This window comes from Microchirus variegatus (genome assembly GCF_963457635.1).
Source record: "Microchirus variegatus genome assembly, chromosome: 22".
NCBI lineage: Eukaryota > Metazoa > Chordata > Actinopteri > Pleuronectiformes > Soleidae > Microchirus > Microchirus variegatus.
This window is the reverse complement of record NC_139823.1, coordinates 11,704,261-11,728,286: the sequence shown is the minus strand read 5'-3', so window position 1 is coordinate 11,728,286 and position 24,026 is coordinate 11,704,261. Positions and strand designations below refer to the sequence as shown.

The window sequence follows — 24,026 nt, the reverse complement described above, 5'->3', positions numbered from 1 at the left end:
GCATTACAGTTATTGTTGGTAAGACGGGGAGAATTTTACCCCTGGCAACCGCTGCACATCACTGTCACCAGTGGCAGTTGTGTCTATGCAGTAGCACACACATGCCCAGGGTTGCACACCATTTGGCCGCTACTGGCTACATCTCAGTGAGCAGCTCAGTGAGTAATTAACCTGCAGATAACCTGCTTTGAGGCAATAAAAACGGTCCTATAGAAGCCAGTACATGTCTAGTACGGAGTACAGAGATTTTTTTATAGGTCAGAGAAGAAAAGGACAGTTAATACACCACAAGACTGAAGCTTCTCTCTCTTAAGCCAGTGAGAAAGTTTGGTTATTCTGTCTACAAAATAACAACATACATGAAGTGGCACTTCTTGAACTGGGAATGATTAAAGCTCCAAAGTGAGGAATTGTAATTTTCTGGCTTATGCACTTCTAAGTGGTGGAGGAAAATATTGTGTTTTTTAATAATTAGCTTTTCACTTTAAGCTGCATACATTTCTCTTCTTTAAAGGGAGTCATTTAAAAGCACAGTATGCAATTTCTGCTGCTCTGTGTCTCTCCATCAAAACAATAACAGAGGATATACAGTAGTTTCATAATGTCATGAAGCAGTGTGGAATCATGGGGACTGTTGTCCCGGGGCAAGAATGGCAACAGAACGTGCAGCAAATGGCAACGTTAAGACGTCGTGCAAACTGTAAAATGCAAAACCAAAAGACAACACACTAGTACTGAATATTTCCTTAATTATTCTGATGTTACACAAAGTCATTGTGCATTTGCTATGTGCTTTTATGGTAGATATGGGGGAACAGGGAGTCATGCAGCTAGCTGTAATCCACAAGATTTATAGGTGGGTACATAGAAGAGTCAAGTGTGTGTGAGCTGTACAGTTCTGTAAAGCCCCATTTCACAATAGCAGAGATGGTGGAGGAAGTGGATGAGATCATTAAAAGGTAACCACAAATATAAATGTAGATTTCTGTGGATTTATCTTATGTAAGTACACTACTCAAAAAACCCCACAGTGCAAAAACATGCAGATTAGGGGATTAGGCAACTGTAAAGAAATGTGCCAAACTCTGGAACTTATAAACTACAAACTAATAACAAGCACCAAAGGTTAGAGGAGGTAAGACAGTTGTACACAGTCACTCTACATGATGTGTTGGTTGCAATACGAATAAATGCTGTGTGCAATTATAAATGCTATTAAAACAGCGCCAGCACTAATATGAGAGACACTTTTTTGCTTTGTACTTGCGTCTGGGGTGGTGAAGACGAGACAGAACCAAAGCAGCAGCGATTAGACCAGCAAACTCCAGCGAAGACAGAAGGGCTTGATTAATGCTTGAGAGCAATGGGACTTGTTAGTAGAGCGGGAGGGGAGCAATTTATTAATTTAATATGATATAGTGTTTCAGAGACCACTCATTAATGTCACACCCTTGCAAATGGGAAAAAAACATGGCAGACTTATAAAAAAAAAAAAAAAAAAAAAAAAAAGTAAGATAAGATTTGCATGCAGTTATTATAAGTACACCATTAAAATCAGAACAACGAATGTGTGTGGGTGTGTGGTTTTCCATACACGGTATACCAGCCAGAGAGAAAGTGGGTCTGGTCAGCTCATTTGGTCGGGCAGGGGGCTGATATTATTTATTAATGTATTTTTTTTATGTCTTAAATGGTGGCAATTGACTCTCATAATCAGTGATCTGTGCTCAATATTGAATTTGTGGTTAATAATAGCCTGGATATTAACAAAAAATATGCCCTTGGCATGATGTGGTGCACCAGCAGCCTCAGCACCCAGTATTTTAAATAGATTGACAGCCCTACTATACTGTATAAGCAGCAGCACAAGAAATGTTTATTTTAGCAGAGTTTGTGTGTTTGTTTTGAATTGAATAATAAAGACTGCTCTCTAAAATACTGATCTCTTGGGGGAAATTATGACTGGAAGTTGTGGACTTTCGCTTTGCTGTATATGTACCTGCCACGATTTACAGTAAAAGGTCACACCAGCCAAAGAGGATTAATTGTGCAATGTTAAAACGAATTGTCAGGTCACATGCTCTCAAGTCGACTCCGGCTGAGCAGCTCCAACACAGCAGGCGATAAAATGGAATGCCTTCAGACAAATTTACAGCGTTGTCACAGTGAGCCTTTGAATACATGTCAGTCCAGATCAATCACAGCGAAACAACAATTGAGCCAAACAGAATTGTGCGTCTTACAAACAATTAAAGAGGCACAGAAACACGATTTTGCACTTTGGTTACCTCACATTATTCAGACTCTACTGAGGTGTTTCTGCAGGGGTTGCTCAAGGGATTTAGGATGAAACGGCATCAGAGTTGGTGCAAGTATAAAGACAGTGTGGTATAAGTGGTGTCATTTGACCAGAGGAAGTGCACTAAGTTATCTCGCTAATGCGTGCAAATGAGCTACCAAGGAAGCAGTTTCATTCAGTTATGCTCTAACAATGTGTGAGCTATTCTTCTAAATTTGCAATATTGTCTTACAAGGATAGCAATAAAAGGGGCAAAAAAAAATGAACAGAGAAAGCGCTTGAAGCTTCAGCACATTAGCGTTGACGCTATTTGCCATCTTCATTAACATGTGTCTGGTAATAGCTACTGCAGATTACAATAAATTCGCTTTATTTTATTTTACATTTGCTATTTTCCATTTGACGAAACAACGACTTTATTCCCACCCTCACACTGTGATGCATGTGCATTTGAATTAATAAAAACGTGCCTATACAGTGTGTCACCATGCACAAATTACTACGCAGCATATGTTCAGAAATCTTATGCAAACACATATCACGCCTCCACACACATTTGCATCCATCCATCAGCTAATCTTAGTCTCCGTGCACTGGGGATTTTATATATGCATATTTACATTTTTACGTGGTAGTACGTGGTTGGAAGACACCTCTGAGCTGTGTTCTGAGCCGTATCAAAACATACATTCATTTTCGGTTTCAGGAAATGATTATGGATATTACCCAACATTAGGTGTCTTAAACCTTGCTTGAGCTTTGAGCTTTAATACCTTGCATCACAAACATGCGTGTCTAATATTAAGGCAAGCTTTTGTATATGCAAGTAGTAATATGCAGACAAAACAGCCTCTTTCTGCTCTTGTTAGTATAGCATATAGCTATAATAAGTATAGCGTTATACTCCATCCATTTAATTTTATATGAACCAAGATCCTTCACAATCCACTATATTTTTTTGTCCTCATTCCAGTTCCCTCCATCCCATTCCATTTCACTTAACTGAACTATGTTTATGATATCCATGATTATCTTCCCCTCTCTTACTCCTACTGTCAACCATGTTTCTCTTTCTCCACCCAGTCTCTACATCTAGATGAGGAGGCGCTGAGGCATGCAAACGCACAGGCTGGGCTCGGCTGTGGGTCGTAATGATGGTGCTGGCTTCTATAAAAAGCCTGGCAGGCAGCTGAATCGATATCTCCTGTTGTCAAATCGCACGTTACCCAGAGAGAGCGACAGAGGATCTTGAGATTCTACTGGCTGCTGCACTGTCTGTGCTCTGCATGTGTATGTGGGCTTTTTAAATCTGTGTGATTCTGGAGTAGAAGTGCATGTCCCCTGGCAGACTTGGCCACAGCAGGACCTTGTATTAGACGCACTTAATTCTTTGGAGCAGAAAATCTCTCTGGGCTCATCATTGTGGCAGTTGACAAACAGCTCAGCTCTGCTTTTGTCAAGCCTGAAAAACAAACGCACACCCATGTGACAGATTATTTTTGAACAAGTCCTTTTTATAGTCTTATTGTCGATATTTTTCTATATTGTACATTCACAGATGTGAAAATGGATGGTTTTTATGTATTACCTTTATCTTTACTGTCTTTGCTGCTGTAACACTGTAAATTTCGTCCAATACGGGAGTAATAAAGGACTCTCTTATATTATATTAAAACTATGTTTGGCCTGTATTATCTTAATACAAGTTATACATGTAAATATGTGTTTGCACATTTAGATTCGCCTCTGTGTTTGTGACTGTTCTGCTTTTCCTGGCCTGTAAAGGCAAGGAAATCTTGCTTTGTAGAGAATTCACTCGAGCACAGCGGGCCATGTGTGATCATCATGCTTGATAGAGATGCCGATTATGTTGACACGGTCTACGGCATTTGTACACAAAAAGGCAAATGTATCCATCACTCCACACACACACACACAAATTGAATAGAAACAGCAAAGGTTCTTTTTTGTCAACAAAAAAGAAACGTCATGCTTATCGTATACAACTGTACAACACAAACATGGTTGCCCAAGGACACTGCAAAGTGCTTGTGCAACATGCATACTACAGGAATGCTTTTACTGCTGCTGCTGTTTACGATGTGCACCGTGGTAGTTAACTGTGACATACAATGCTACCATTGCAGCTATTTTAATGAAAACAATAGCTAAAGCCCGATTTAGAAAAATGTATACTATTTGACCCAAAAGATAAAATCATAAGTTACGTAATGTAGCTATGATCTTTTGGTCTTTTGGCTTCTCCCTTTAGTGGTTGCCCCTGTGATTACACTAACTATCCTCATGTCCTCTTCACAACATCCATGATCCTTCTCTATGGTCTTCCTATTTTCTGCCTGCTTAACATCTTCAACATCCTTAGTCCAGTATAATTACAATCACTCTGCACGTGACCAAACCATTTCGACCATGCCTCACTTACTTTATCTCCATGATCCATCTACTACTACTTAAAAAAAAAAAAAAAAACATCCCTGAAAAGATTTGAATTAAATAATTTTTGTTTGTTGGTTGATGGCATGCTACTTACCTCACTAAAAGTCAATACAATTGATACAATTGGAATTCTACAAAACCACTATTTTACAACATGGATGGGGATTATCACTCATCATACATATATGGTTCTTAAGTGGGAACATGAAATGGAAAACCTCATTTGGTTAAATACCCTTTAAGACAATCTTCAAATACCAGCCATTTTTATTATAGGGATCCACTTTTCCTGTGTTTGGTTTACTGATGCCAGTGCTCACTAATGATCATTTTAGGTGTTAAAACTCTCGTCTTTCTCCGGTGCTGAGTAGCGGCCAGAATATGCAGCGTCTTTGCACTTGTTAGAGCTGCTAACTGTGGCACTGCTCCAGGGCTCAACAGCACAGAGAAAGCTGTTGGTGGCACTCTCTGCAGCCCATGCTGTGAGTAATGCATGTCACCAGGTGGAGGAGCTTGGTCGATGACTGAGCGTGTCCAATCAGATGCTATTTTCATCAGGGCAATGATGTTTATACACTGTGTTTGTCTCGCCTCTACTGCTGAAAAATACACAATGTACTTTACTGTAATGACGTTGCCGTTGTTTGCACACCTGCCAAAATATATTTGTGTATAGTTAAGTCAAATTTCTATAAAGGCTTCTTCATTGCTCTTTTACCTGTTTTTTTTTTATTATTATTCAGTGACAATTATATTTGGTTAGGTTTATCTGATCAGTCACTGTTGTAGAGTTTGTTATGGTCTTATATTGTCTTAATAAAACTGTATCAGAGTCTCTGCTCCCAACTCTCTGTTTCGTCGTCAGTTTCATCATGTCACATGCTGCAAAGCTAAATATGCTGAATAATCAGGTTAGTGAGAGGCAAATGCTGCTGCTGTCAGAAGAAAACAAGTAGCCGTAGGAGGGCACCAGGGTTTGTAGCGAGCTGCAATCGAAAAAAAAAACACCCATAAAACATTGCATTGGTGACTTTAAGTGTTATATAATACTTGTTAAGTGCTTTTAAGAGTCACATATGAGTCACTGAGTGGATAGAAATGGTAAGTCATCAAGGACATATGAAGCAAAGAGTATATCTATTAGGGGTGGGGGAATCGAAGTATCCTTTTTTCCACACCTATAATATATCATTTGACTGACACATGCAATATAAATACAATTCATGACGGCTAATAAAATATGTGTCCACATAGACAAATAACCTCAAAACGACATAAAGACAATATTGTCTACACTTGCACATCTTTTGAGTTTATATTGAAAACTTTTGTCATGTCCAACATCCACAAATGTTTACAAACCATAATACGGAATGAGTGAAATCTTTGCCAGGTATTTACTGCACACTTTCCAATAGTGACAAATTATTACTTGGCACACAATGGTGACTGCTTAAGGCAGTCGCCCAAACACGGCAGTCCTCCCACACACACGTTGCCAACCAACCATGTGTAACAAGGTTATAATGTGATATCTGTGCTGTTCTTACACTCTTCGTCTTCATCATGTCATGTGACACGGACAGCCTATCTGAGATTTGCACAAATTGATAAGGATTTATTTTTGAAACGCATTAATTTATTAGATTTTTCTCACAAACACACAGTGCCCTCAGAATGCCCTCTTCAATTTACTCACATCAATGGATTCTGAATATATTCTGCATAAGATCCATGTATGAAATCCCATTTGATGCCAATATTAAGCAGAGAAATAATTGGATTACATTTATTTACCTCCAATTGGGTAATGATTCACAGGAAGTAATTATCAAATCCGATTGACAGAAATATGTAAATTAAGCTTGACATGTTATCGTTAAACCATAAACTGTATGAAAATAACAACTGAAAGTGAAACATAAATACAACCAAATGTGTGCACATCTCATTTGCATCCTGAACACAGTACTGATCATTCCAATCCAATCCAAATATATTTCTATAGCAAGGTTTCAAACATCTAATTGACAAAGATAGAAACAAATAATATATTAAAAGATACATTTGCACTGCTAGCATGTTGATACATGGTGTGTAGGGGGAGCCTTTTGTCATGAACAATCCAGAAGTGTTAGGTTCAGTATACATTCCTAATAAAAGGTAAAAGCCTTAAATTACCAAATTTTAATAATTTTAGCAGGCAACAGCCAGACAAAAGTCAGTGCCCTACTTTCTGCGGAGAATCTCCCTCTCCTCCGTTTCTCTTTGCCTATTCACTTCCTTCTTTTCTTTATCAGTATCTTTTAGAGGCAGCTTTGAAATGTAAACTGTACGGTTGACAAATGGTGAGTCACAATGTGGGAAGATAAATCAGCCCAGCTCTACAACACTGCCAAAAACCTCTCTCGTTCCAACCTCTTTCTTTCCTCCTTTCAGTGCAGGTGTTTCTGTGTTCACCCTCTGTGTTCACACATATACACCTCCAGCAAATTGCCTGCTTGCTCTTGGAGTTGTGCATCCTTCTCTAAAGAGCCTGCAGCACCTCTTCCAACCTCGCTGAGCATTTCTATCACTCATAGGCACATGCACAAGTCAGGTTCAGGATCTGAGCATGGTTACACACATACACTCAAGGACACAAACTCAGAGATTAGATTGCTACCGTGCTGAGACATGAGTCATTCACTCTTGAAACAACAACAACAACCAGGGGCCACATATCGTTGTTTCCCCCCCCCCTTTTCTTTTTTTAAATCGAAGAAAGCAGCAGGAGGGAATGTACATTGCTGGGATTAAAAAATAGAAGTGGATCAATATTTTGCATTTCATTTACAGTACATGCATGCTCACAGACATGCCACATCCAATGTAATTAGTCAACAACACCGTAACACACCACTATTTCCATTTAAAGGAAACTCACTCTGAGCAGATTTTTTCTGCTACTTAATCCACTCCGGATGCATCTACCACACCTGGGTTTCACGCTCTTGCTTCCAATTACATTCTCCTTTGTTATGTTTCTTTTCTCACGCTCTCACAGCCTGATACTGCAGTATCCTCTTATCTGACTATGGGAATTTGTTCCTCCCCGTTCTGCCCTTTTTATCAATCTGCCTCATCATTTGAGGAGCCAAAAGAGCAGATAAAAGAGACAAGAAAAGCAGTATAAAAAAATGGCAGCAATTGGCATTTGTTCTCACCTATCTACACTTTGCTATGAGTGGCAACTAAAAAGGGTTTGTTTAAAAAGTAAAAAATATTTCCTCTTCAAAAGGCACAATATACTGTGCTTGTATTTATATACTGGTAGAGAAAACCACGATATAAACTGTATTTACAAATGAGGCCAGCTCAATTTTCTTGAGTCTTCTTATTGTAGTTGCAATAAAGAAACATCAATTGAAGACACTCAAAATGAAAACCAATCAAAATAGGTTCTAGATATCATGACAATTTTTGAACCAAAGCCAGTGCTTCACATGTATTTCTTGTGAAAAAGCCACACGGCTGCATGTACTGTATAAACACATAAAAACATGCAAATATATGAATATAAAGTGTAGTGGTCAAAAACTAAACAATTGTCTCGTCTTGCTCACTTGGTGTGTTCAGGCGCCAGTTGGCAAAAAAATTTGTTTTCATTTTCAAAGCACCTTGTTCAAATGTATTCATTTCTCCCACATGCTCCGCCTACTACAACACAGGTTGAGGAGGTGTGGGCTGGAGAAGGCCAAAAGTGCAGCAAACTGAATTGTGGGTGGAATCTTGCTCGAAATCCGCTGGCCCCATGTCCACCACACATTTGAGCAAACACATTCCTGAGGAACTGATTAAATATCCTTAAAATGATATTCCAGCCATACAAGCCTAGGATTGTCAAACTACCTTACTAATATTAGCATATTTCATATAGGCTTAAAATTAAAGCAACAGACCATACCACTAAGAACCTACAGGAAAGGAAAGTCATGAAAATAACTACAACTGTCCTCGACAGTCACCACTTTTTAATTCTTTTTAGCCCCCAATAGTACAACAACACAACAATGGCCTTCCCTCTCCTCTCTGCTTCAATCACCATCTCTGGTCTTCTCTCATCACTCAAAAAAAGGTGATCTATGAGGGGGGAACTCCATCCTTCCCTCGCACCTGCAGTGAATTTGGCCAAATTGATGGAGAAAGAAAACCTGAAAAAGCACCAACAGAAGTCCCTTTGTCTCCACATGTCTAGACAAAACAGCTGGACAGCTGAGAGGCCGCCTGCTATAGTCCCTGGTGATGAGGTCAGGAATCAAATGCAGGCAGGTGGCATTGGTAAAGCCCTTTGGCTATAGGGTCTACTGTCTTGGTGATCAACGGAATAAATTAATGCAATGTGAAGTGCTTTGCTGCAAAACACTTTTTGGGTGCTTACCAAGGACATTGTGTTTTGTATTATCTTTAGTAAATCATCGACAAGAAACAGTACAGAATATTCTAAGGGTTGTTCGTGTTACAAACGGGCATCATTGATTATTATCATTGCATCATACAATTCAATTTCATCTGAAAATATATGCACATCCTGCCCTATAATTGTCTGCAAATGTATCTGGAACATCCAAAGATTATGCAGGAACAGACACCCATCAATGTTTTGGTCAACAAATAAATACGGTATATATAATTTATCAGCCTTCACATCTATGTGATTTACATTTTACTGGGAGGACACTGACCTGTGATTTCCCTTAATTACTTCCCACACTCCCAGTGTATGAGTATAGATGCTTGCACATTGATGTAAATAATCCAAATGCCCTGTGTAATTCCTGTTCTTTCTTGCATGTCAGGTCATTTTCCCTCATCTTCTCTTTTCTCCTATCTCTCGCTGTATGTCTATGTAGGTTTATTTTAGACCACGTTGAGGGCGACGCACTCACTCTCTCCTGACTCACCGACTGTCAATCTACCTGCTAGCTTTATATAAGGTTCTTCATCCACTCTTCACTCATCCTTATTGCATCAGCCACATTGGGGTAAAAAAAAATACAATACAAATAGATAAAATGTGTTTCTCCACATGTGTTTGCCTTGAACAAACCACCATTGTTTCTCTGTGCATTAGGACCATCCACGCTCACTGCTCAGCTCACCTCCAAAAGTCCCACTCATCTTTCCTGGCCTCCAGCTTTCCTCAGTCCCCTACCTCACCTGTCAGCTTCTCTGCCTTCACTCCCCGGCTCTGCTCAGCTCTGCCAGCTGCCCTTTCACCTCGACTTCATTCCCCACTGAGCTCAGCAGAGCTCAGCCATATACCATTATCACCTTTGCCTTCCACTGGAACCTTCACTCAACTACTCACCATCCCTTTTCAAATTGTATGCATATTATGTACTGTATATCGATAATCACAATGTGCTACAAAACCAATCCAGAGCATCATTTCAGTTTGTGTTGGACTTTCCAGATCAATAAACACAAAGAGTAATTGCTGAAAGGTAGCACCCCTAACAATGATAGCTGACAAAGGAGAAACATTAATAAATGACTGGATAAAACATAATGAGGGCAGATGCTTCCACACAGGTGCACGGCACGGTACAATTAGGCAATTAACATCCCATCTCGCTCTGTGGCAACTATGGAATAAAAATGCTGAGCAGGTTGAATTGATTCTGATTTTGGAAAAGATCTCACCGACTTTGAAAGGGAATTAATTATCGAGTCGAGGGTTACAGGGGCTTCATTAACATTGCTTCATTCAAAGACTGGCGATGGTTTCAATTAGAAAAAAGAGACTGAGTGACATCTGCACACCATCATGAGAAAATGTGATGCTTGAGCATGAGTGGGATATGTAAGGAATAACAGACAAGCTCTTTCCTATTTGGGGTTTAAGATGCCTTTTTTTCAACAGGCTACAAGGTTTCATGACAACACCTGTTCAACTCAATCCAGAGATATTACACTGTCTCTTCTGTTTATGAGCTTTGGCTCATTCCTTTACAGCAGTTTAGCAAACAGATTTATGTTATCCTGTGTATTAGCTTGATATGCTCCTCTTTCACACTTGTTTGAAGGAGTCCATCTCTTGGTCAAAAACAAATGGTACTTTTGCAAAGCTCCACACTTACAACAATACAACAAAAAGAATGGTAGATATATTTCCTACCTCAGCTATTTCTATGTGTGTCATATTTTTGTTCGTTCCTGCCCGTTCTTTATCATGTAGCGTTATCCAACTTCACTGAAACGGAGAGGAATCAAAAGCTATACCTCATTAACATTATGATTACTTCTTGAGACACAGATCTAACAGTTCAATTTTCCGTGGCGCTGAAATGCATACAGCTTTCCAAGTGTCATCGCTGTGTGTGCGCTGAGATAAGAGACAGAGTTCTTTGTCTCCAATCTCTTACACAGACTCTAAAACAGCAATATCCTCTCTGTTTTCCCATCATTCGCTCCATACGCCTCCTCTGCTTCTGCTGAGAGGAGCTTTGCATACAAACGTGGAAATAAACATAAGTCCCAACAAGCCTGATCATGTAATTCAAAGGGACATGTAATTAAAGACCTACAGATTATATGCATTATTGCACTGGCAGCACAGCTAATTGTATTCGCAGTTTGCCATTACAATGGCATGGACAGAGTTTAAGCCAGTTTCCTGCTTAAATACACTATAAAGATGGTGAACTCTTTTAGTGGGAGGAAGAGGAATCAAACTGTTTTTTAAATGTGTTGTCTGCAGTAATCCATTACTTGAGGATGAAAACAACACGAAAGAACTGATGGCAATGAATATCTTATTGGAGTTGGACATGTCAAGCTTTACAGTATATAAAAGGCTGTATATAAAAAATGGATGGAGTCTTCCAGGTTCTTCCCGAAGCCAAAAAGGAAGTGATAATATATTGACAGGGCGACTGCTGACTGCAAAAAGGATTTCAGTTTGAATGGAAGTCTAAGGAGAAATGAGCCTACTACTCACTTGATTTGTAACATCAATTAAGATTTTCCTGAAGAGTCACTTGTCTGAATTTCTAGGTTCTGTTCTTCATCAATGGGGCATGATATCAATTCTGGAAATGATGTTCCCATTTTGATGAAAATAGACAATGACGTGCAACACATGACACAACACAAACATTTAGGGAGTGGATTTAGTGTGTGTGATCATGGTTGACAAAGGGTCTCGATGTCCTGCAAATAGTCAGTAGAAAGGGAAACAATTACATATAATATAAACTGTGGAAATGCTACTTTTCCAGTCGAGACACATTGCTCTTCACTTTGCATTACATGGCCTCACGAAGATCGACATATTTGACTCTCGGCTGCTTTGGTAATTCTCTTGGTCTTTCTTTCTGCACCTTGTGCATTCAACCCACTCAAGATATTATTGTATTATAGAATTGACAGCCTGATGTATGCATGGACATGTTCATAAACGTGGGCAGACACACTGACACATACCATACGTTTACATTAATTTAGCTTCCATTTCACAGTCCTCTCAGCTGGAGGACACAGCACAGTGCAGTCGACAGGAGGCAACTGAAGTCAGAGGCTCTGATGTAGTATTACTCCAGAAAGCATCAGGAGACATTATCCGTTTGTTTCCACCTGTGCAAGTGAGTGTACACAGCCTCAGGAGTCAGAGGGTTGACGAGTAACACGACTCAGCGACACCGTTCCTACATTCTGAAACAGCATACTATTTATTTTCACAAGTCCTCGTACCTAAACATCAAAGTGTCGTAGGTTAAGTACATAAAATGAAGCTCTGCCGGTGTTCATGGGCAGTTATTCTCCAGCAGTTACTATGCACCTCTCTGCCGTCTCCACCGTTACCACTCCTTCGACGTCGACTTCTCATCTTCACTAATCTCACTTTACAGTAATTACAGAGGCTTTCAACGACCTTTTAACAGTAAAAGTTAGCGTGCAGTCTTAACACATTAGATAAAAGCAAAGGTCAGCCTGCCAGCTCTTTTCCAAGGTGATGCCCATTGTCTTGGAAGAAAATAAAACCCTACCAACCTTAACCTACTTAAACTTACAAATCAGCATAATTCCATTAACATATATAATAACGTGCTAACTGTATGACACTTTTCATCACGTGTGACTGGTAGGAGTCTGTGCACAAGCATCTAAAAAAACTCAGGATCTTTGCTCAGGGACAAATACAACGTGTCTACAACTTGAGAAGACTAAAGAGTAGTGCTACATTTTGTAATGTATCTTGTAGCATTACAAGTGCATGTACTTTTCATGAATTGTGTCTGAAATGGTTTAATCATCATTAAAGTTGTTTTTCAAAAAATAGATAAATATGCAATTAATTTTTATGTTGCTCGAGTCTGAGCAATGCCCCTTTCAAGTATATACATATATTGAATTCATCATAAAAATATGCATTGCCAATCTGAATTTATGAGCAAATCCCTCTACATAAATGTTTATACAATGTGGCACATTTTGTTTAAATTGTAGCAGCTACAACAGATCATTAGATTCCCTTAACTTCTGCTGGTCCAAACCAAAGAGAACCAGACAAAAGTTCTGTAAGTACATATTTAATTTCATTATATATACTTCAAATAACCGCTTTGAAATAGTGCTGTTTGTATAGTGCAAAGTGTAAATGTTTTCCTTGTGTTGCCTAATAAGAAATAAAAGCCTAATGAGAGATGAGAGCTGGATCCTCTTGAACACTTTGCTACAGAAGATACCCATGCTATTAAGCTCCACTGAAACAAGTTTTACACATACTGAGCTGAACACGCAGAAGTATGTTCCTCTCTTCTAAATTATGGGTAATATTTTGACATTGAAACATTTCAACTACATATTCCTGAAATTTTGGTACAAGGAAAACAAATGACTTTCGCAGAGAAGCACTGCACTTTACTCTGTCTCTAACAGATTAGGTTATAGCTGATGGCATTATAGCAGGAAAAAGCAGCAAGAGAAAAGCAATGCAAGTTATTTGTTCAGCCTTTTACAAAATAGATAAAGAGATAGGGAAAATTATATAATGGAACCTATCTGTAATTTCTTTTCAGAAAGACTAAATACATACTGCAGAGAATGAAAGGGCACAAGAGTCATGATGGAAATAGCAACAAAGACAAGAAAATGAATACTTTCACTGTGTTCCTCTTTTAATAGAGCCACTCTATGACTGTAACACAAAGTGTTAAAATACAGAGACCAATAAACTATAGTGGGGCATTGTGTGCTTTAGTTTCCCTCAGACAATGGTAGAGCACTATAAATTAGATCATTATATAGCTAAAGGGAAATGAGTGGTCCTCCAACTAAACCAAAAATACCAGTGTTAATGGAACCTCGAGGACAAATGGCAACTAATTAAAAGCAGGGGGGACAAAATGAAAAAATTAGACCACTGAAACACATAGTTTGCCAACTTGTAGAGTCAGCCCATTAACTTACACAACATGCTTCTCATACAACTGCTACTCCCATCATGTAATGAAGGACAAAGGATAGGATTAAAGAATGTTTTGCTGGTAGTACACACACTGTTCAGGACAAATACAGGATGTAGAAGAGAGGATAAGACTGGAGAAAGTTGTATGAAGACAATATGTTGGTTCTTAGATTAGCCTATATGGTGTAAAATATTGTCCCTGGACCTCATTACAAAATTAATATGAAGGCCATGTCAGATACCTCTGTTGACGCCTCTGTTATTTTGATGGCAGGGCAAGGGAGACAGCAAGAGCCAGGCAAAAAGTGCTGTACACAGAAATGAAGCAATGGAGCCACCACGCAAAAAACAGAGTTGGAGAATTTGCATGTTATTTTCAGTGTATAAAAATTACTACAAATAGTAAAAGTGCTTTTCATTATAACAGTGGCAGGACAAATTAAGCTGTGGTGAACTGCCAAACCTTAGCTAATTAGCATGCAACACAGGACTTAAAATCTGAAATTACTGGCATCCCATTGACTCATGTTTTTGAACAGCCCCACAGAGCTAAGCACAGATAACCCCCCCAATGCAAAGTATTATTAATTTCAAAATGAATAAATTAACATTTTATGTTATACTTTTCTAATTGTATTATTATTTTTCACAGACCTGGAAGCAGTTCTCATGGCCTGGCAGGAAAGTAAATATTCGTGTGGTGTGAGGTTATAAATTATTGTCACTTCGTCTCCTTTCTGTTTCAATACTACTGCTCCTGATGCTGGTGGAGAAACTGCTTCCACTGTAGTTTACAAAAACAGGGCTGCAAAATCCTATTATACGTAATTCAATCAAGACTAAATCACTGGGCAGGACTGTGCTTGTCTCATTGTGATTATGTGTTCATGCGCTCGTATCCATGGCAAAAGGGGGGTGTTGATAATAAGTTCATGTTTGGGGATTTCACATTAACAATGGTGGCAGAAATTATGTAAATATGGGGCATGGTGCAGGCAACTGCAGCCAACGCTCTTAATCTGGGCAGCATGTGATTATGGCACCAACAGCCTTCTGCTGAGATACTGATGGGATAGTTGTTTTGTTTGCAGGCCTGCTCACACAGTCAGCAAACCTCATGGCACAGTGTGACAGCACTGAATTCTTAATTGATGACTATCTGATGCTGTTTGTCAAACTGACACTGCAGTCCTGTCTCACACACACACACACACACACACACAAGCACACACATATAGGGTACAACTGTGTGATTTACACTTAATCACTGTAACAGTCGCTCTGTGTTTACAGTCACCTTCCCCAATTGTCCACTCATGGTCCACTGGACAAATTAGGTTTACTAATTGCTTGCTGCTGGTCATTCAGGTGTGACGGGATAATTTGTCCCCCAAAAATAAAGCTAGTCACCTTTATATCCAGCACAATGTTGGGGAGTGTTGTCAAGACATGCTGACTTATCTCAATTGTTCTGCAGTGTCAGAACGTTTCTACCTCAAGTTGCTAGAGGACAAAACAATATATTATCAGCTGTAGTTGAGGTTATTCATATCTTAGGTGTTGGCATATCAAGAGACAATGTAACACCTACAACGACACTATGTTTCAGTATTATTTACAGTCAGTGGCTAGTGCATCAGGTACTCCCAGCTAAAACTCCCAGAGAAAGTCTTTAAGATGTATTTAATGGTCACTGGTCATGACATAAGTTTCCTAATGATCTGAAGTGCATATGGAAACAGTCTGTACCAGGGTTTGATGATGTCTCTCTGATTGGCATCATGATGTCTGTATTGCTAAACACTCCAATGGGTAACAGAATATTTCAGTGTGAAATATTGTGTATTCTAATTTGATATGTTTTACATTAGAACAGAGGCAGACAGATTTGTGTGTGGGAGGAAAAGGGAGGAATCATGACAGTGATTCAACATCAATGATGATGCAGATAGAACCATTTTCTGTGGTTAAACTCACAACCATTATAAGAATTATACTCATTAATAAATGGAAATGTCAGCTATGATCTTATCAGCACAAAGCTGGTAAACATCTCTATTGAATTTTCACCAAGGCCTAGTCACACCTCAAAAGGAAGAAGAAATACACGGATCGATATTAACTGCCCCATGTGCTACCAACAAGATATTGATATCAACAGGAACACTCTTTCTGTCAACTTCCTACCTTCCATTATTGTTTTCCATTTCTCCCACCCATCTCTTTCTTGGTTTCCTGTTCTCACCTCTGACTGATTGCTACAGGAAGTGACTGTCTATCTGACTCTGGACAATTCTATTACCTGAACCCTTTTTTGAAACTAAATCCACTTTGCCTGTACCAAGACAAATGCCAATAAGGGTTTGTCTCTTTTTGGTTTGGTGTGTACATGCACAAGTGCACACTTGTGCACAGAAACAACAACAATATTGGATATCACGTGTTGACACATAAACAGAAAAAAATGCACGAGCAGAAATATATAAATTTGTTAACTTCTTTCTCTATGCTATTTGCTTTCACTAATATCAGCATATCTTGGTAATCTCATCCCAGGCATAGGGAGGGGTGTCCTGGGAGTCCACTGCAGAGTTCCTCACTGCCAACCCACTGCACCAGCCCTGATGACATCGTCACTATGCACCATTCACCAATGCAGAACCAGTCTCTCTGTGAGTGGCAAATGTGTGACAACCCACAGACTTAACGTCAAAACAAAGCACTGTATGACAATTATAAATGGCACCTGCTGTGTCTCTTGATGAAAAAGACAATTGGTTTGGGTTCCAAACCAAACAGCTATGTAGATTATCACAAAAAGATTATGTGAAGTCTGTGTAGAAGGTAGTAGCTAGAAATATAAGGGAGAACAAGATTCAGAAGGAAAAATCAATACATTCCTCTGTTTTAACCACATCTTCTGAAATGTATGTGCATTTGTTTTTCAAAACAAAGAGGTCTGATGACACTCATACAACCATATTCTTGGGAACTACATGTTTTCTGACAGAGCAACGAGTCATGCAAGTCAAATATATTGATTATTCTTCTGCCCAGATACATGCACATTGGAGCAGGCCTACACACCACTCTCTGGACAAGATGCTTCCCACAGAAAGCCCACATAACCACAGTCCCACACAGTCACTCAGTGTCCTCTGAATGTTTGCCTTGGGATATGAAAACAGACTACAGCAAAAAATATATATAAATATTTCTGTCAAACAATACCTTGTTACCACAGTAGGAAGCAGCAACTAAGGCTGCAGGTCATTGACAGCAAACAAACGGGAGAAAAAGCGATGAAGTTCTCGCTTTAAATTGCTTGTTTTTACACACTTCACCATGGAGATACAAGGTGAAAAAATAATGCAGCCAGACAGCAATATCTGTGATAGTTTGTGTGTGCAGCACTCAACGTATTGCCAATGGAGAATAAATGAAAAAAAGCTACAGAAAAGCAACAGATAGACAAAGAACTAAGAAGACAATGAGAACAATAATTTTCCAACCCCTGGTAAGAAAAGGAAGACAGTCTATGAAGGGACACGATAAAGGTGAATTGAATAAAAAAAGGCAGAAATGAAAGATAAAATTTGCCCTCTAGAAGGTAATGGAGGACAAGGCAGAATGAGATCACAGCAAAATAGATTTGTGTAGTTTATACGAGTGCATGCAACTGAAAGAGAAAGTCATTGACAGGCCACAAGGGAGCAGAGGAAGGTGTGTGCAGCATGTCAATACGAATGCTAAGCTACTCAAGGGCATCAATCCAACTGAAATCTCAGCCTTGCTCTATCGTCAGGCAGTCATTGGAGAGATATAGAGGAAAAAAGATGGAATAAGAGAGAGGATGGACAATGGATATCAATATATACACTGGCTGAGCTAATCAAGCCACATTTTTTTCCCACTTTCAATCATATTCCTTGTGTCATCAAACATATCTATTCGCTTACCCTTCTCGTCAACCCCTTCCCCTCAGAGTCTCCACCTCTCCATTGCTTTTCCTTTTCAAACAGTCAAAGAATGTTACATCTCCCTCTGTCACATCTCTTTCCCCTGTTAGCGTAGCAATCACTTGGTCTATCCATCTATTACCCCAGCAAGGCCTGATCTGCTCTCGCATCAATAATTGCTTGTTGCCTCAGTCTCAGGTTCCCTAAAGGGATCCTGGGAAGCTTGGGTATTAATACAAGCATTATCTCCTACCTTGGTTGCATTTACATGTCCTCGCCCATCCCTGTGACCTGGTGACTCAAGGGATAGGCTGGTAGGATGGACAGTTCTCCTGCTGCAACATGACAGTCGAGCAACATGAAATGACAGGGCGGAAAGAGGAATTAGGAGTGAAGGAGGACAGGGAGGAGGAGGAGGAGGAAGGTGCCTGACTGGAGACTAGGTGAATGATCTTGTAATTCCAGTGCAGTTTACTGTATATGTCTTCATTCTCTTAATTGAACACAGGAGTCAATATATATTGTCATGCTTTCATTCTTCTCACATAATTAACGATGTGATCCCTTATTCAGTCTTTAGTAGCAGTGGTAAAAGCCCAATAATGTATTTACAGTGAATAGCCTATAAAAAAAATAGAACAAATAATTGTTAAATGTGTCTCCAGACTAGATAAAGATGAAAAGGCACGTGAGTAGATGAGTAAAGGATACATTCGTACACCGCCAGTTCTTGAGCCAATGGCAAGGATCTTCTGCACGGGATCAAAGGCCAAGGCAGTAGGCTGGTAAGGAAAACCGTGACGCACTGTCTATAAGGGGGAAAAAAAAAGAAACAGAGAGAAATATTTTTAATCAAACAAGGAAAAATTATTTCTTACATTATGTTTCAGGTCATTAAATGATTTTTATCATTTAATGATTTTACCTGCCCTTTTACCTGCCCAGAATAAATGAATGTGTAATGATTTCAGGTGAGGCTTTGTCATTTTGTAAAAGCAGGAACCTTTATTATGCTGAAACAATACATTATTAAACCCCCAGAAATGTGATCAATGGTTGAAGATAGCGACAAAAAAACATTTCCACAAATGTGAGCACAAATTCCTTCTATATATTATAATACAATATTAACAATAATGAAAATAAACACAAATCAAACAAAAATTCACAGTATCAGTAAGTAGCAAATTTTTATGCAATGTTACACTACAGGTTTACATTCATTTTAATGTTACATTTCACTTATTTTTAGGTTGATTAGCATTCTGGATTTATCTAAAAGTGAGCTGGCCGTGACATTATTATGCCAAGGGCGGACTCGACAAAAGAAAACACACACAAACACACACACAGCAGATGTTTGCCATTAGTCATGTTAAATTTCTCAGCAGTGCCTACCAGGATATAGAGACATGGATATCATCAATGAAATGAGAAAGCTATGATGTGATTTTACTGCTTAATTACCACAAGTGTCCACTATGAAAAATGGTGCTTTAATATTCCAAGAAAAAAAGAACATATGGCATGATAATTAAAATTGGAAAACACATTTATACACCCAATTAATCATGATAGCAGGTGGTTTCACTTCATAAAAACAGCCAGTGAGACCTCTATTTAAACCTCAGGACTTTGTAGAGGCAAATCTACTGTAGGTCAACAAGAGAGTTCCTGTCGTTATGTATGATAATAATTCCCAGCAAGGTACTGCTCACCTTCAACCTGAGCAGAGGTCCACACAGCCACAAATGAAAACACCAGCGTGAGGCTGGACATTTACTAACTGCTACTACTACACCTGTATTCACTAAGGCTGCTCACTGGTCTCATTAATTCATTTTGTTTATTTACTAATTGCATAGGTACACAGAGGATGGTCAATAATAACTCTGACCCCTCATCTCACAAACCATTGATTTGCGGTCTCAAATTGTCATAATAGGGGTTTGTGCGCTCGTATGGCAGAGGCACAGATTTGGAAAGATAACACTGGGAGAGTCTGTGGGTGATTACATGGTTATAAAACAGAGACAATGAAATCACTCAGCAGTGATCAGTCTAGACAGCGGAAAATGAAAAACATCACACACACTGAATCCCACTACAACCATAGGTGCAATATTATCTGTGTGTCTGTATATGTGCTTTACATAATGTCGTCATTCATATGCAGTAAAAAAATAGATTTTCTATGTGTAAATCCACAAAAATAAACGTTTATTAACACTTACGACACATCAAATCGTGCGTTTTCCATGATGAATAACTTCTGCTAGGGTGAAGAGGATTGTGTCTGTAGCATATTTATTACCAATTAAACGTATGTCACCTTGACATGCACATGTATCTCTGACATCACTAATAGATGCACATAAAGGTTTCACTGCTACATTTAAACCAAAGAGTGACTCGCATACAAATGAAGTAGCAAATCATGTTCTAAGTATAAATGGATTAAAATGGTATGTGAAAGTGAATTACTGGTTTATCACGGCATAGAATGTTGTTTACTTAAAAGGCACCCATTCTCTGTGTGCCTGACAAGGTTAAAGGGTCATGTCTAGATACATTTTGGTGGATGTAAATGGTCTGTTATAAAGTGCTTTCCTAGACTGGATGAACAATGAAATGGCTCATGCACACCATTCATACAGTGCAGCATTGTCCAGCTATTTTCTATCACATACACGACTATCCACACCTACTCACACATTTTCAGCACAGTTACAAGGACCAATTCTAAGAGAAGCGTCTTGTCCAAGGACACATAGGCATGTAGAATGGAGAGAAGACAACTCGCTCTACAGCTGCCACTATAATGTCGTGTCAGTAAGAGCAGACATGGTCTGCATGTACACATACTGTACATGTAACCAAATAAAGATGCAAGTTTGAGTGGCTGCCATTGGTAAAAGTTTATATAGGATAATATGCATTTGACCATAAAGCTATTTAAATCACTGTACCTTCTGATTTGAGTTAAAAGAGGTAAGGCTTTTTGTATATGCATGCCCTTGTTGAACAGTAACAATAATCAATTGTTCATATTCAAAACCAACCAATTTGTAGCTTTTTTTATTACTGTATATGTATTGGTTAATTAGCATATCCTTGACAAATCTGGCATCAGATATTTCATGGAATTTGAATCTGCAACTGATCACATCAGTAGACACCCAACAGCCAATTTTGTGATGTGTGCAATTTACATACAGTAGTTGAGAAGATTTATTTCATTCCCTGAGAAAAGGGCATGAGTGACACACATGGCAGTTGTTGAAATTTTAGATTAGTGATAGGCCGATAATACTCCATCATACTCAAGATAAAATCCAGCACTGAACATTAATCAAAAACGTTATAAAAATGCAAGTCATGCACCCGGGAGTGGCTTAGAACTTCCAATAAGATATGCAATGTGCAGTGATCTCCTGCACCAAATCATTCAACACACATCCACAAGAATTTACTAGAGTTCAGCTGTGTAATTTTACAATTTTCTTCTGAGATCTGATGCTTTCTCACAGATGGGACTGGAGGTCACAAATGACCATGCTGTGTGAGGCGTTCATAAGCAGGTGGCAAATAGAATTTGCAGAATGAGAAAATAAACATGCATCCTCGCGTTATTGACTTCCCCTATCATCACAGAAAAGGGAAAGTCATCCAAGTAGTAAGGAAATAAATTATTCTCACCAGTAGTGAGTATAAATAAAATTAATAATAATAATAGTAATAATAATAATAATAAGAAATATTATGACATTCTAGTGCTTAAAAACACCACAATGACAAAGCTCTGCATCTGGAAAAGGGGTCTGATACTACAAGGAGTGAAAAAGACCACACACAGTCATACACAAACTATGCAATTACCCACTCACCTTATGGAGGCACACATTCATGCTCCAGGCGTTATCATCAGACCTCTATAGGTCCTCTATCTGCCTCTGGTGTAAAACCACTGGGATACAGGAGAGCCACTCCCCATATGCATACAAGACAGCCAAGAAGTGGATAAGAAATATATTTACTCTGGAGGATCTCACAGTTGCTCATACATATTTTAAGGCCAACGCTATAAAGCATTTTTTTTCTCTTCTTTTAGTCTTTGTGTTTCCAAACATACATGTATGTATGAGTTCAAGTACAGGTTCACCCATCTACCGATCTTTACATCTCCTTTCTTTTATTTTTCTGGCTTAAAAAACACAATCTCATGTCAAGTTGTGCAATCATTCCTCAGCCATAGACAACACAGACAATAAACACCAGGGGATTACTAAATGTAATATCCTTACTGTTGATGCAGCCAAGATATACATTTAGAAACACAGTCAGCTGTGCAGTAAGTGTTGACCTGCCACAAAGGACCTGTATTCCAGCTGCCAGAGGCTGCATTACACCAACTCCGCTTTCAATCTGCCTCCTCCCTTTTTTGTTGTTTCTTTGTAGTGCTTTCTTCTACCCTTCACACATACAAAAATCTTTATGCACAGAAGCCCGATGCTCAACCAGATAACCCACAGACCACCCCCAAAGACAAACACCACCTCATGTCACCCTCGCCATCCTCTCACTCTCTCTCTCTCCTCCACACAGGATTCAGCAGTAGAGCTGGTATAGACCCTGCTTCTATAAATAGCAAGCAGCACCAATGTCTACCACTGCCAGAAAACGGAGCAGCTAGATATCCAAACGGAGATCAACACTGAAACATGGCACATAGTTCTCCTTATCTACATGTGATAACAGTAACAATTGCATAGCTGCAAAGTACTGTACATTTAACTCAATTTTTAATATTATGTGGGGTTTTTTTGAATTTGCCAATACCATTCCATACTTCATTTAGTAAGAGAGAATGTATGAATGTAAAACTGCTGTCACAATAAACATTTTAATTTTTAGCCATTTTGCAAAATTGAATGACTACTGATCACAATGGCTGAAAGCAATTACAAAATAAACATCAGTTTTCTAAATATGCAATAACAGGTGTTCTATTATTAAGAAAGCATGCCTGCACTCAAACAAAAGACACAAAACAGTAAACATTAAATATGGAACTGTGCTGAACAAGACCAGTTTTTTCAGATACTGGTGCTGATTTGAGGACGTGAAGTTGATCAGCATCTAACCATCACTATGGGAAATATGATGCTCTAAAACCAACTGGGGAAGCACCTGTTAATGTAAAACATTCTTAGGACTAAGGAGTTCTACTATGACGGATATTTACCTTAAAAAACTGCATGAAAACAACATAAACATTAATGACAACATTTGCAGGCAGTGGAAAATGAAGGGACAGTTTGTGTGAAAACCACATATATGGGAGCGGACCACAAAATTGCCCAGAGTTGTGCCACATTATATTCTATTCATGTAATTCTCTTATCTATATCTCTCTATATCCATCTACCACTTCTGAGCTACACCGAGAAGCCACTCTGGGAAGTCAAACAACCCAGACTGATTCACTGCTGTAGACTCTCTATATGGCACATAGCAGTACATCATTGCAGGAGCTCAGTAGATACTAAGACACCTGAGTCACACAGTCTGGCCTCTCACATACATTCATCTACACAAAATCACAAGGAAAAGTGCTCTGCGTATATACGGACCAAGAATGAATAGCGAATGAAGATGCCACTTGCGATGTGCACTTTGAAGCAACTGCCACGACAAGTGGTGAATAATGTATAGTGAGAACTGTACATGTGTGGACAGCACAGAAAAGTGGAAGAAAATGGAAATGATGGAGAGAAATTCAAAGCATTTTGAAACCCATCACTTTACATTTTTCTCTTGATTAATATAAAAATAATTGTATCAAAATTTCAATATGCGA

At 38.9% G+C, this 24,026-nt stretch overlaps 1 protein-coding gene across 1 annotated transcript in view; it reads right to left on the bottom strand.

Moving 5' to 3' along the window:
• Window positions 1-24,026, bottom strand: part of stxbp5l (syntaxin binding protein 5L) — a gene marked incomplete at both ends in the record, with an annotated part of 105,765 nt that overhangs the window by 69,644 nt on the left and 12,095 nt on the right. Inside the window, one exon of the mRNA XM_083908921.1 lies at window positions 18,878-18,975. Within this exon, the coding sequence (XP_083765047.1) occupies window positions 18,878-18,975 (98 nt within the window). The remainder of the gene's footprint in view (window positions 1-18,877; window positions 18,976-24,026) is intronic.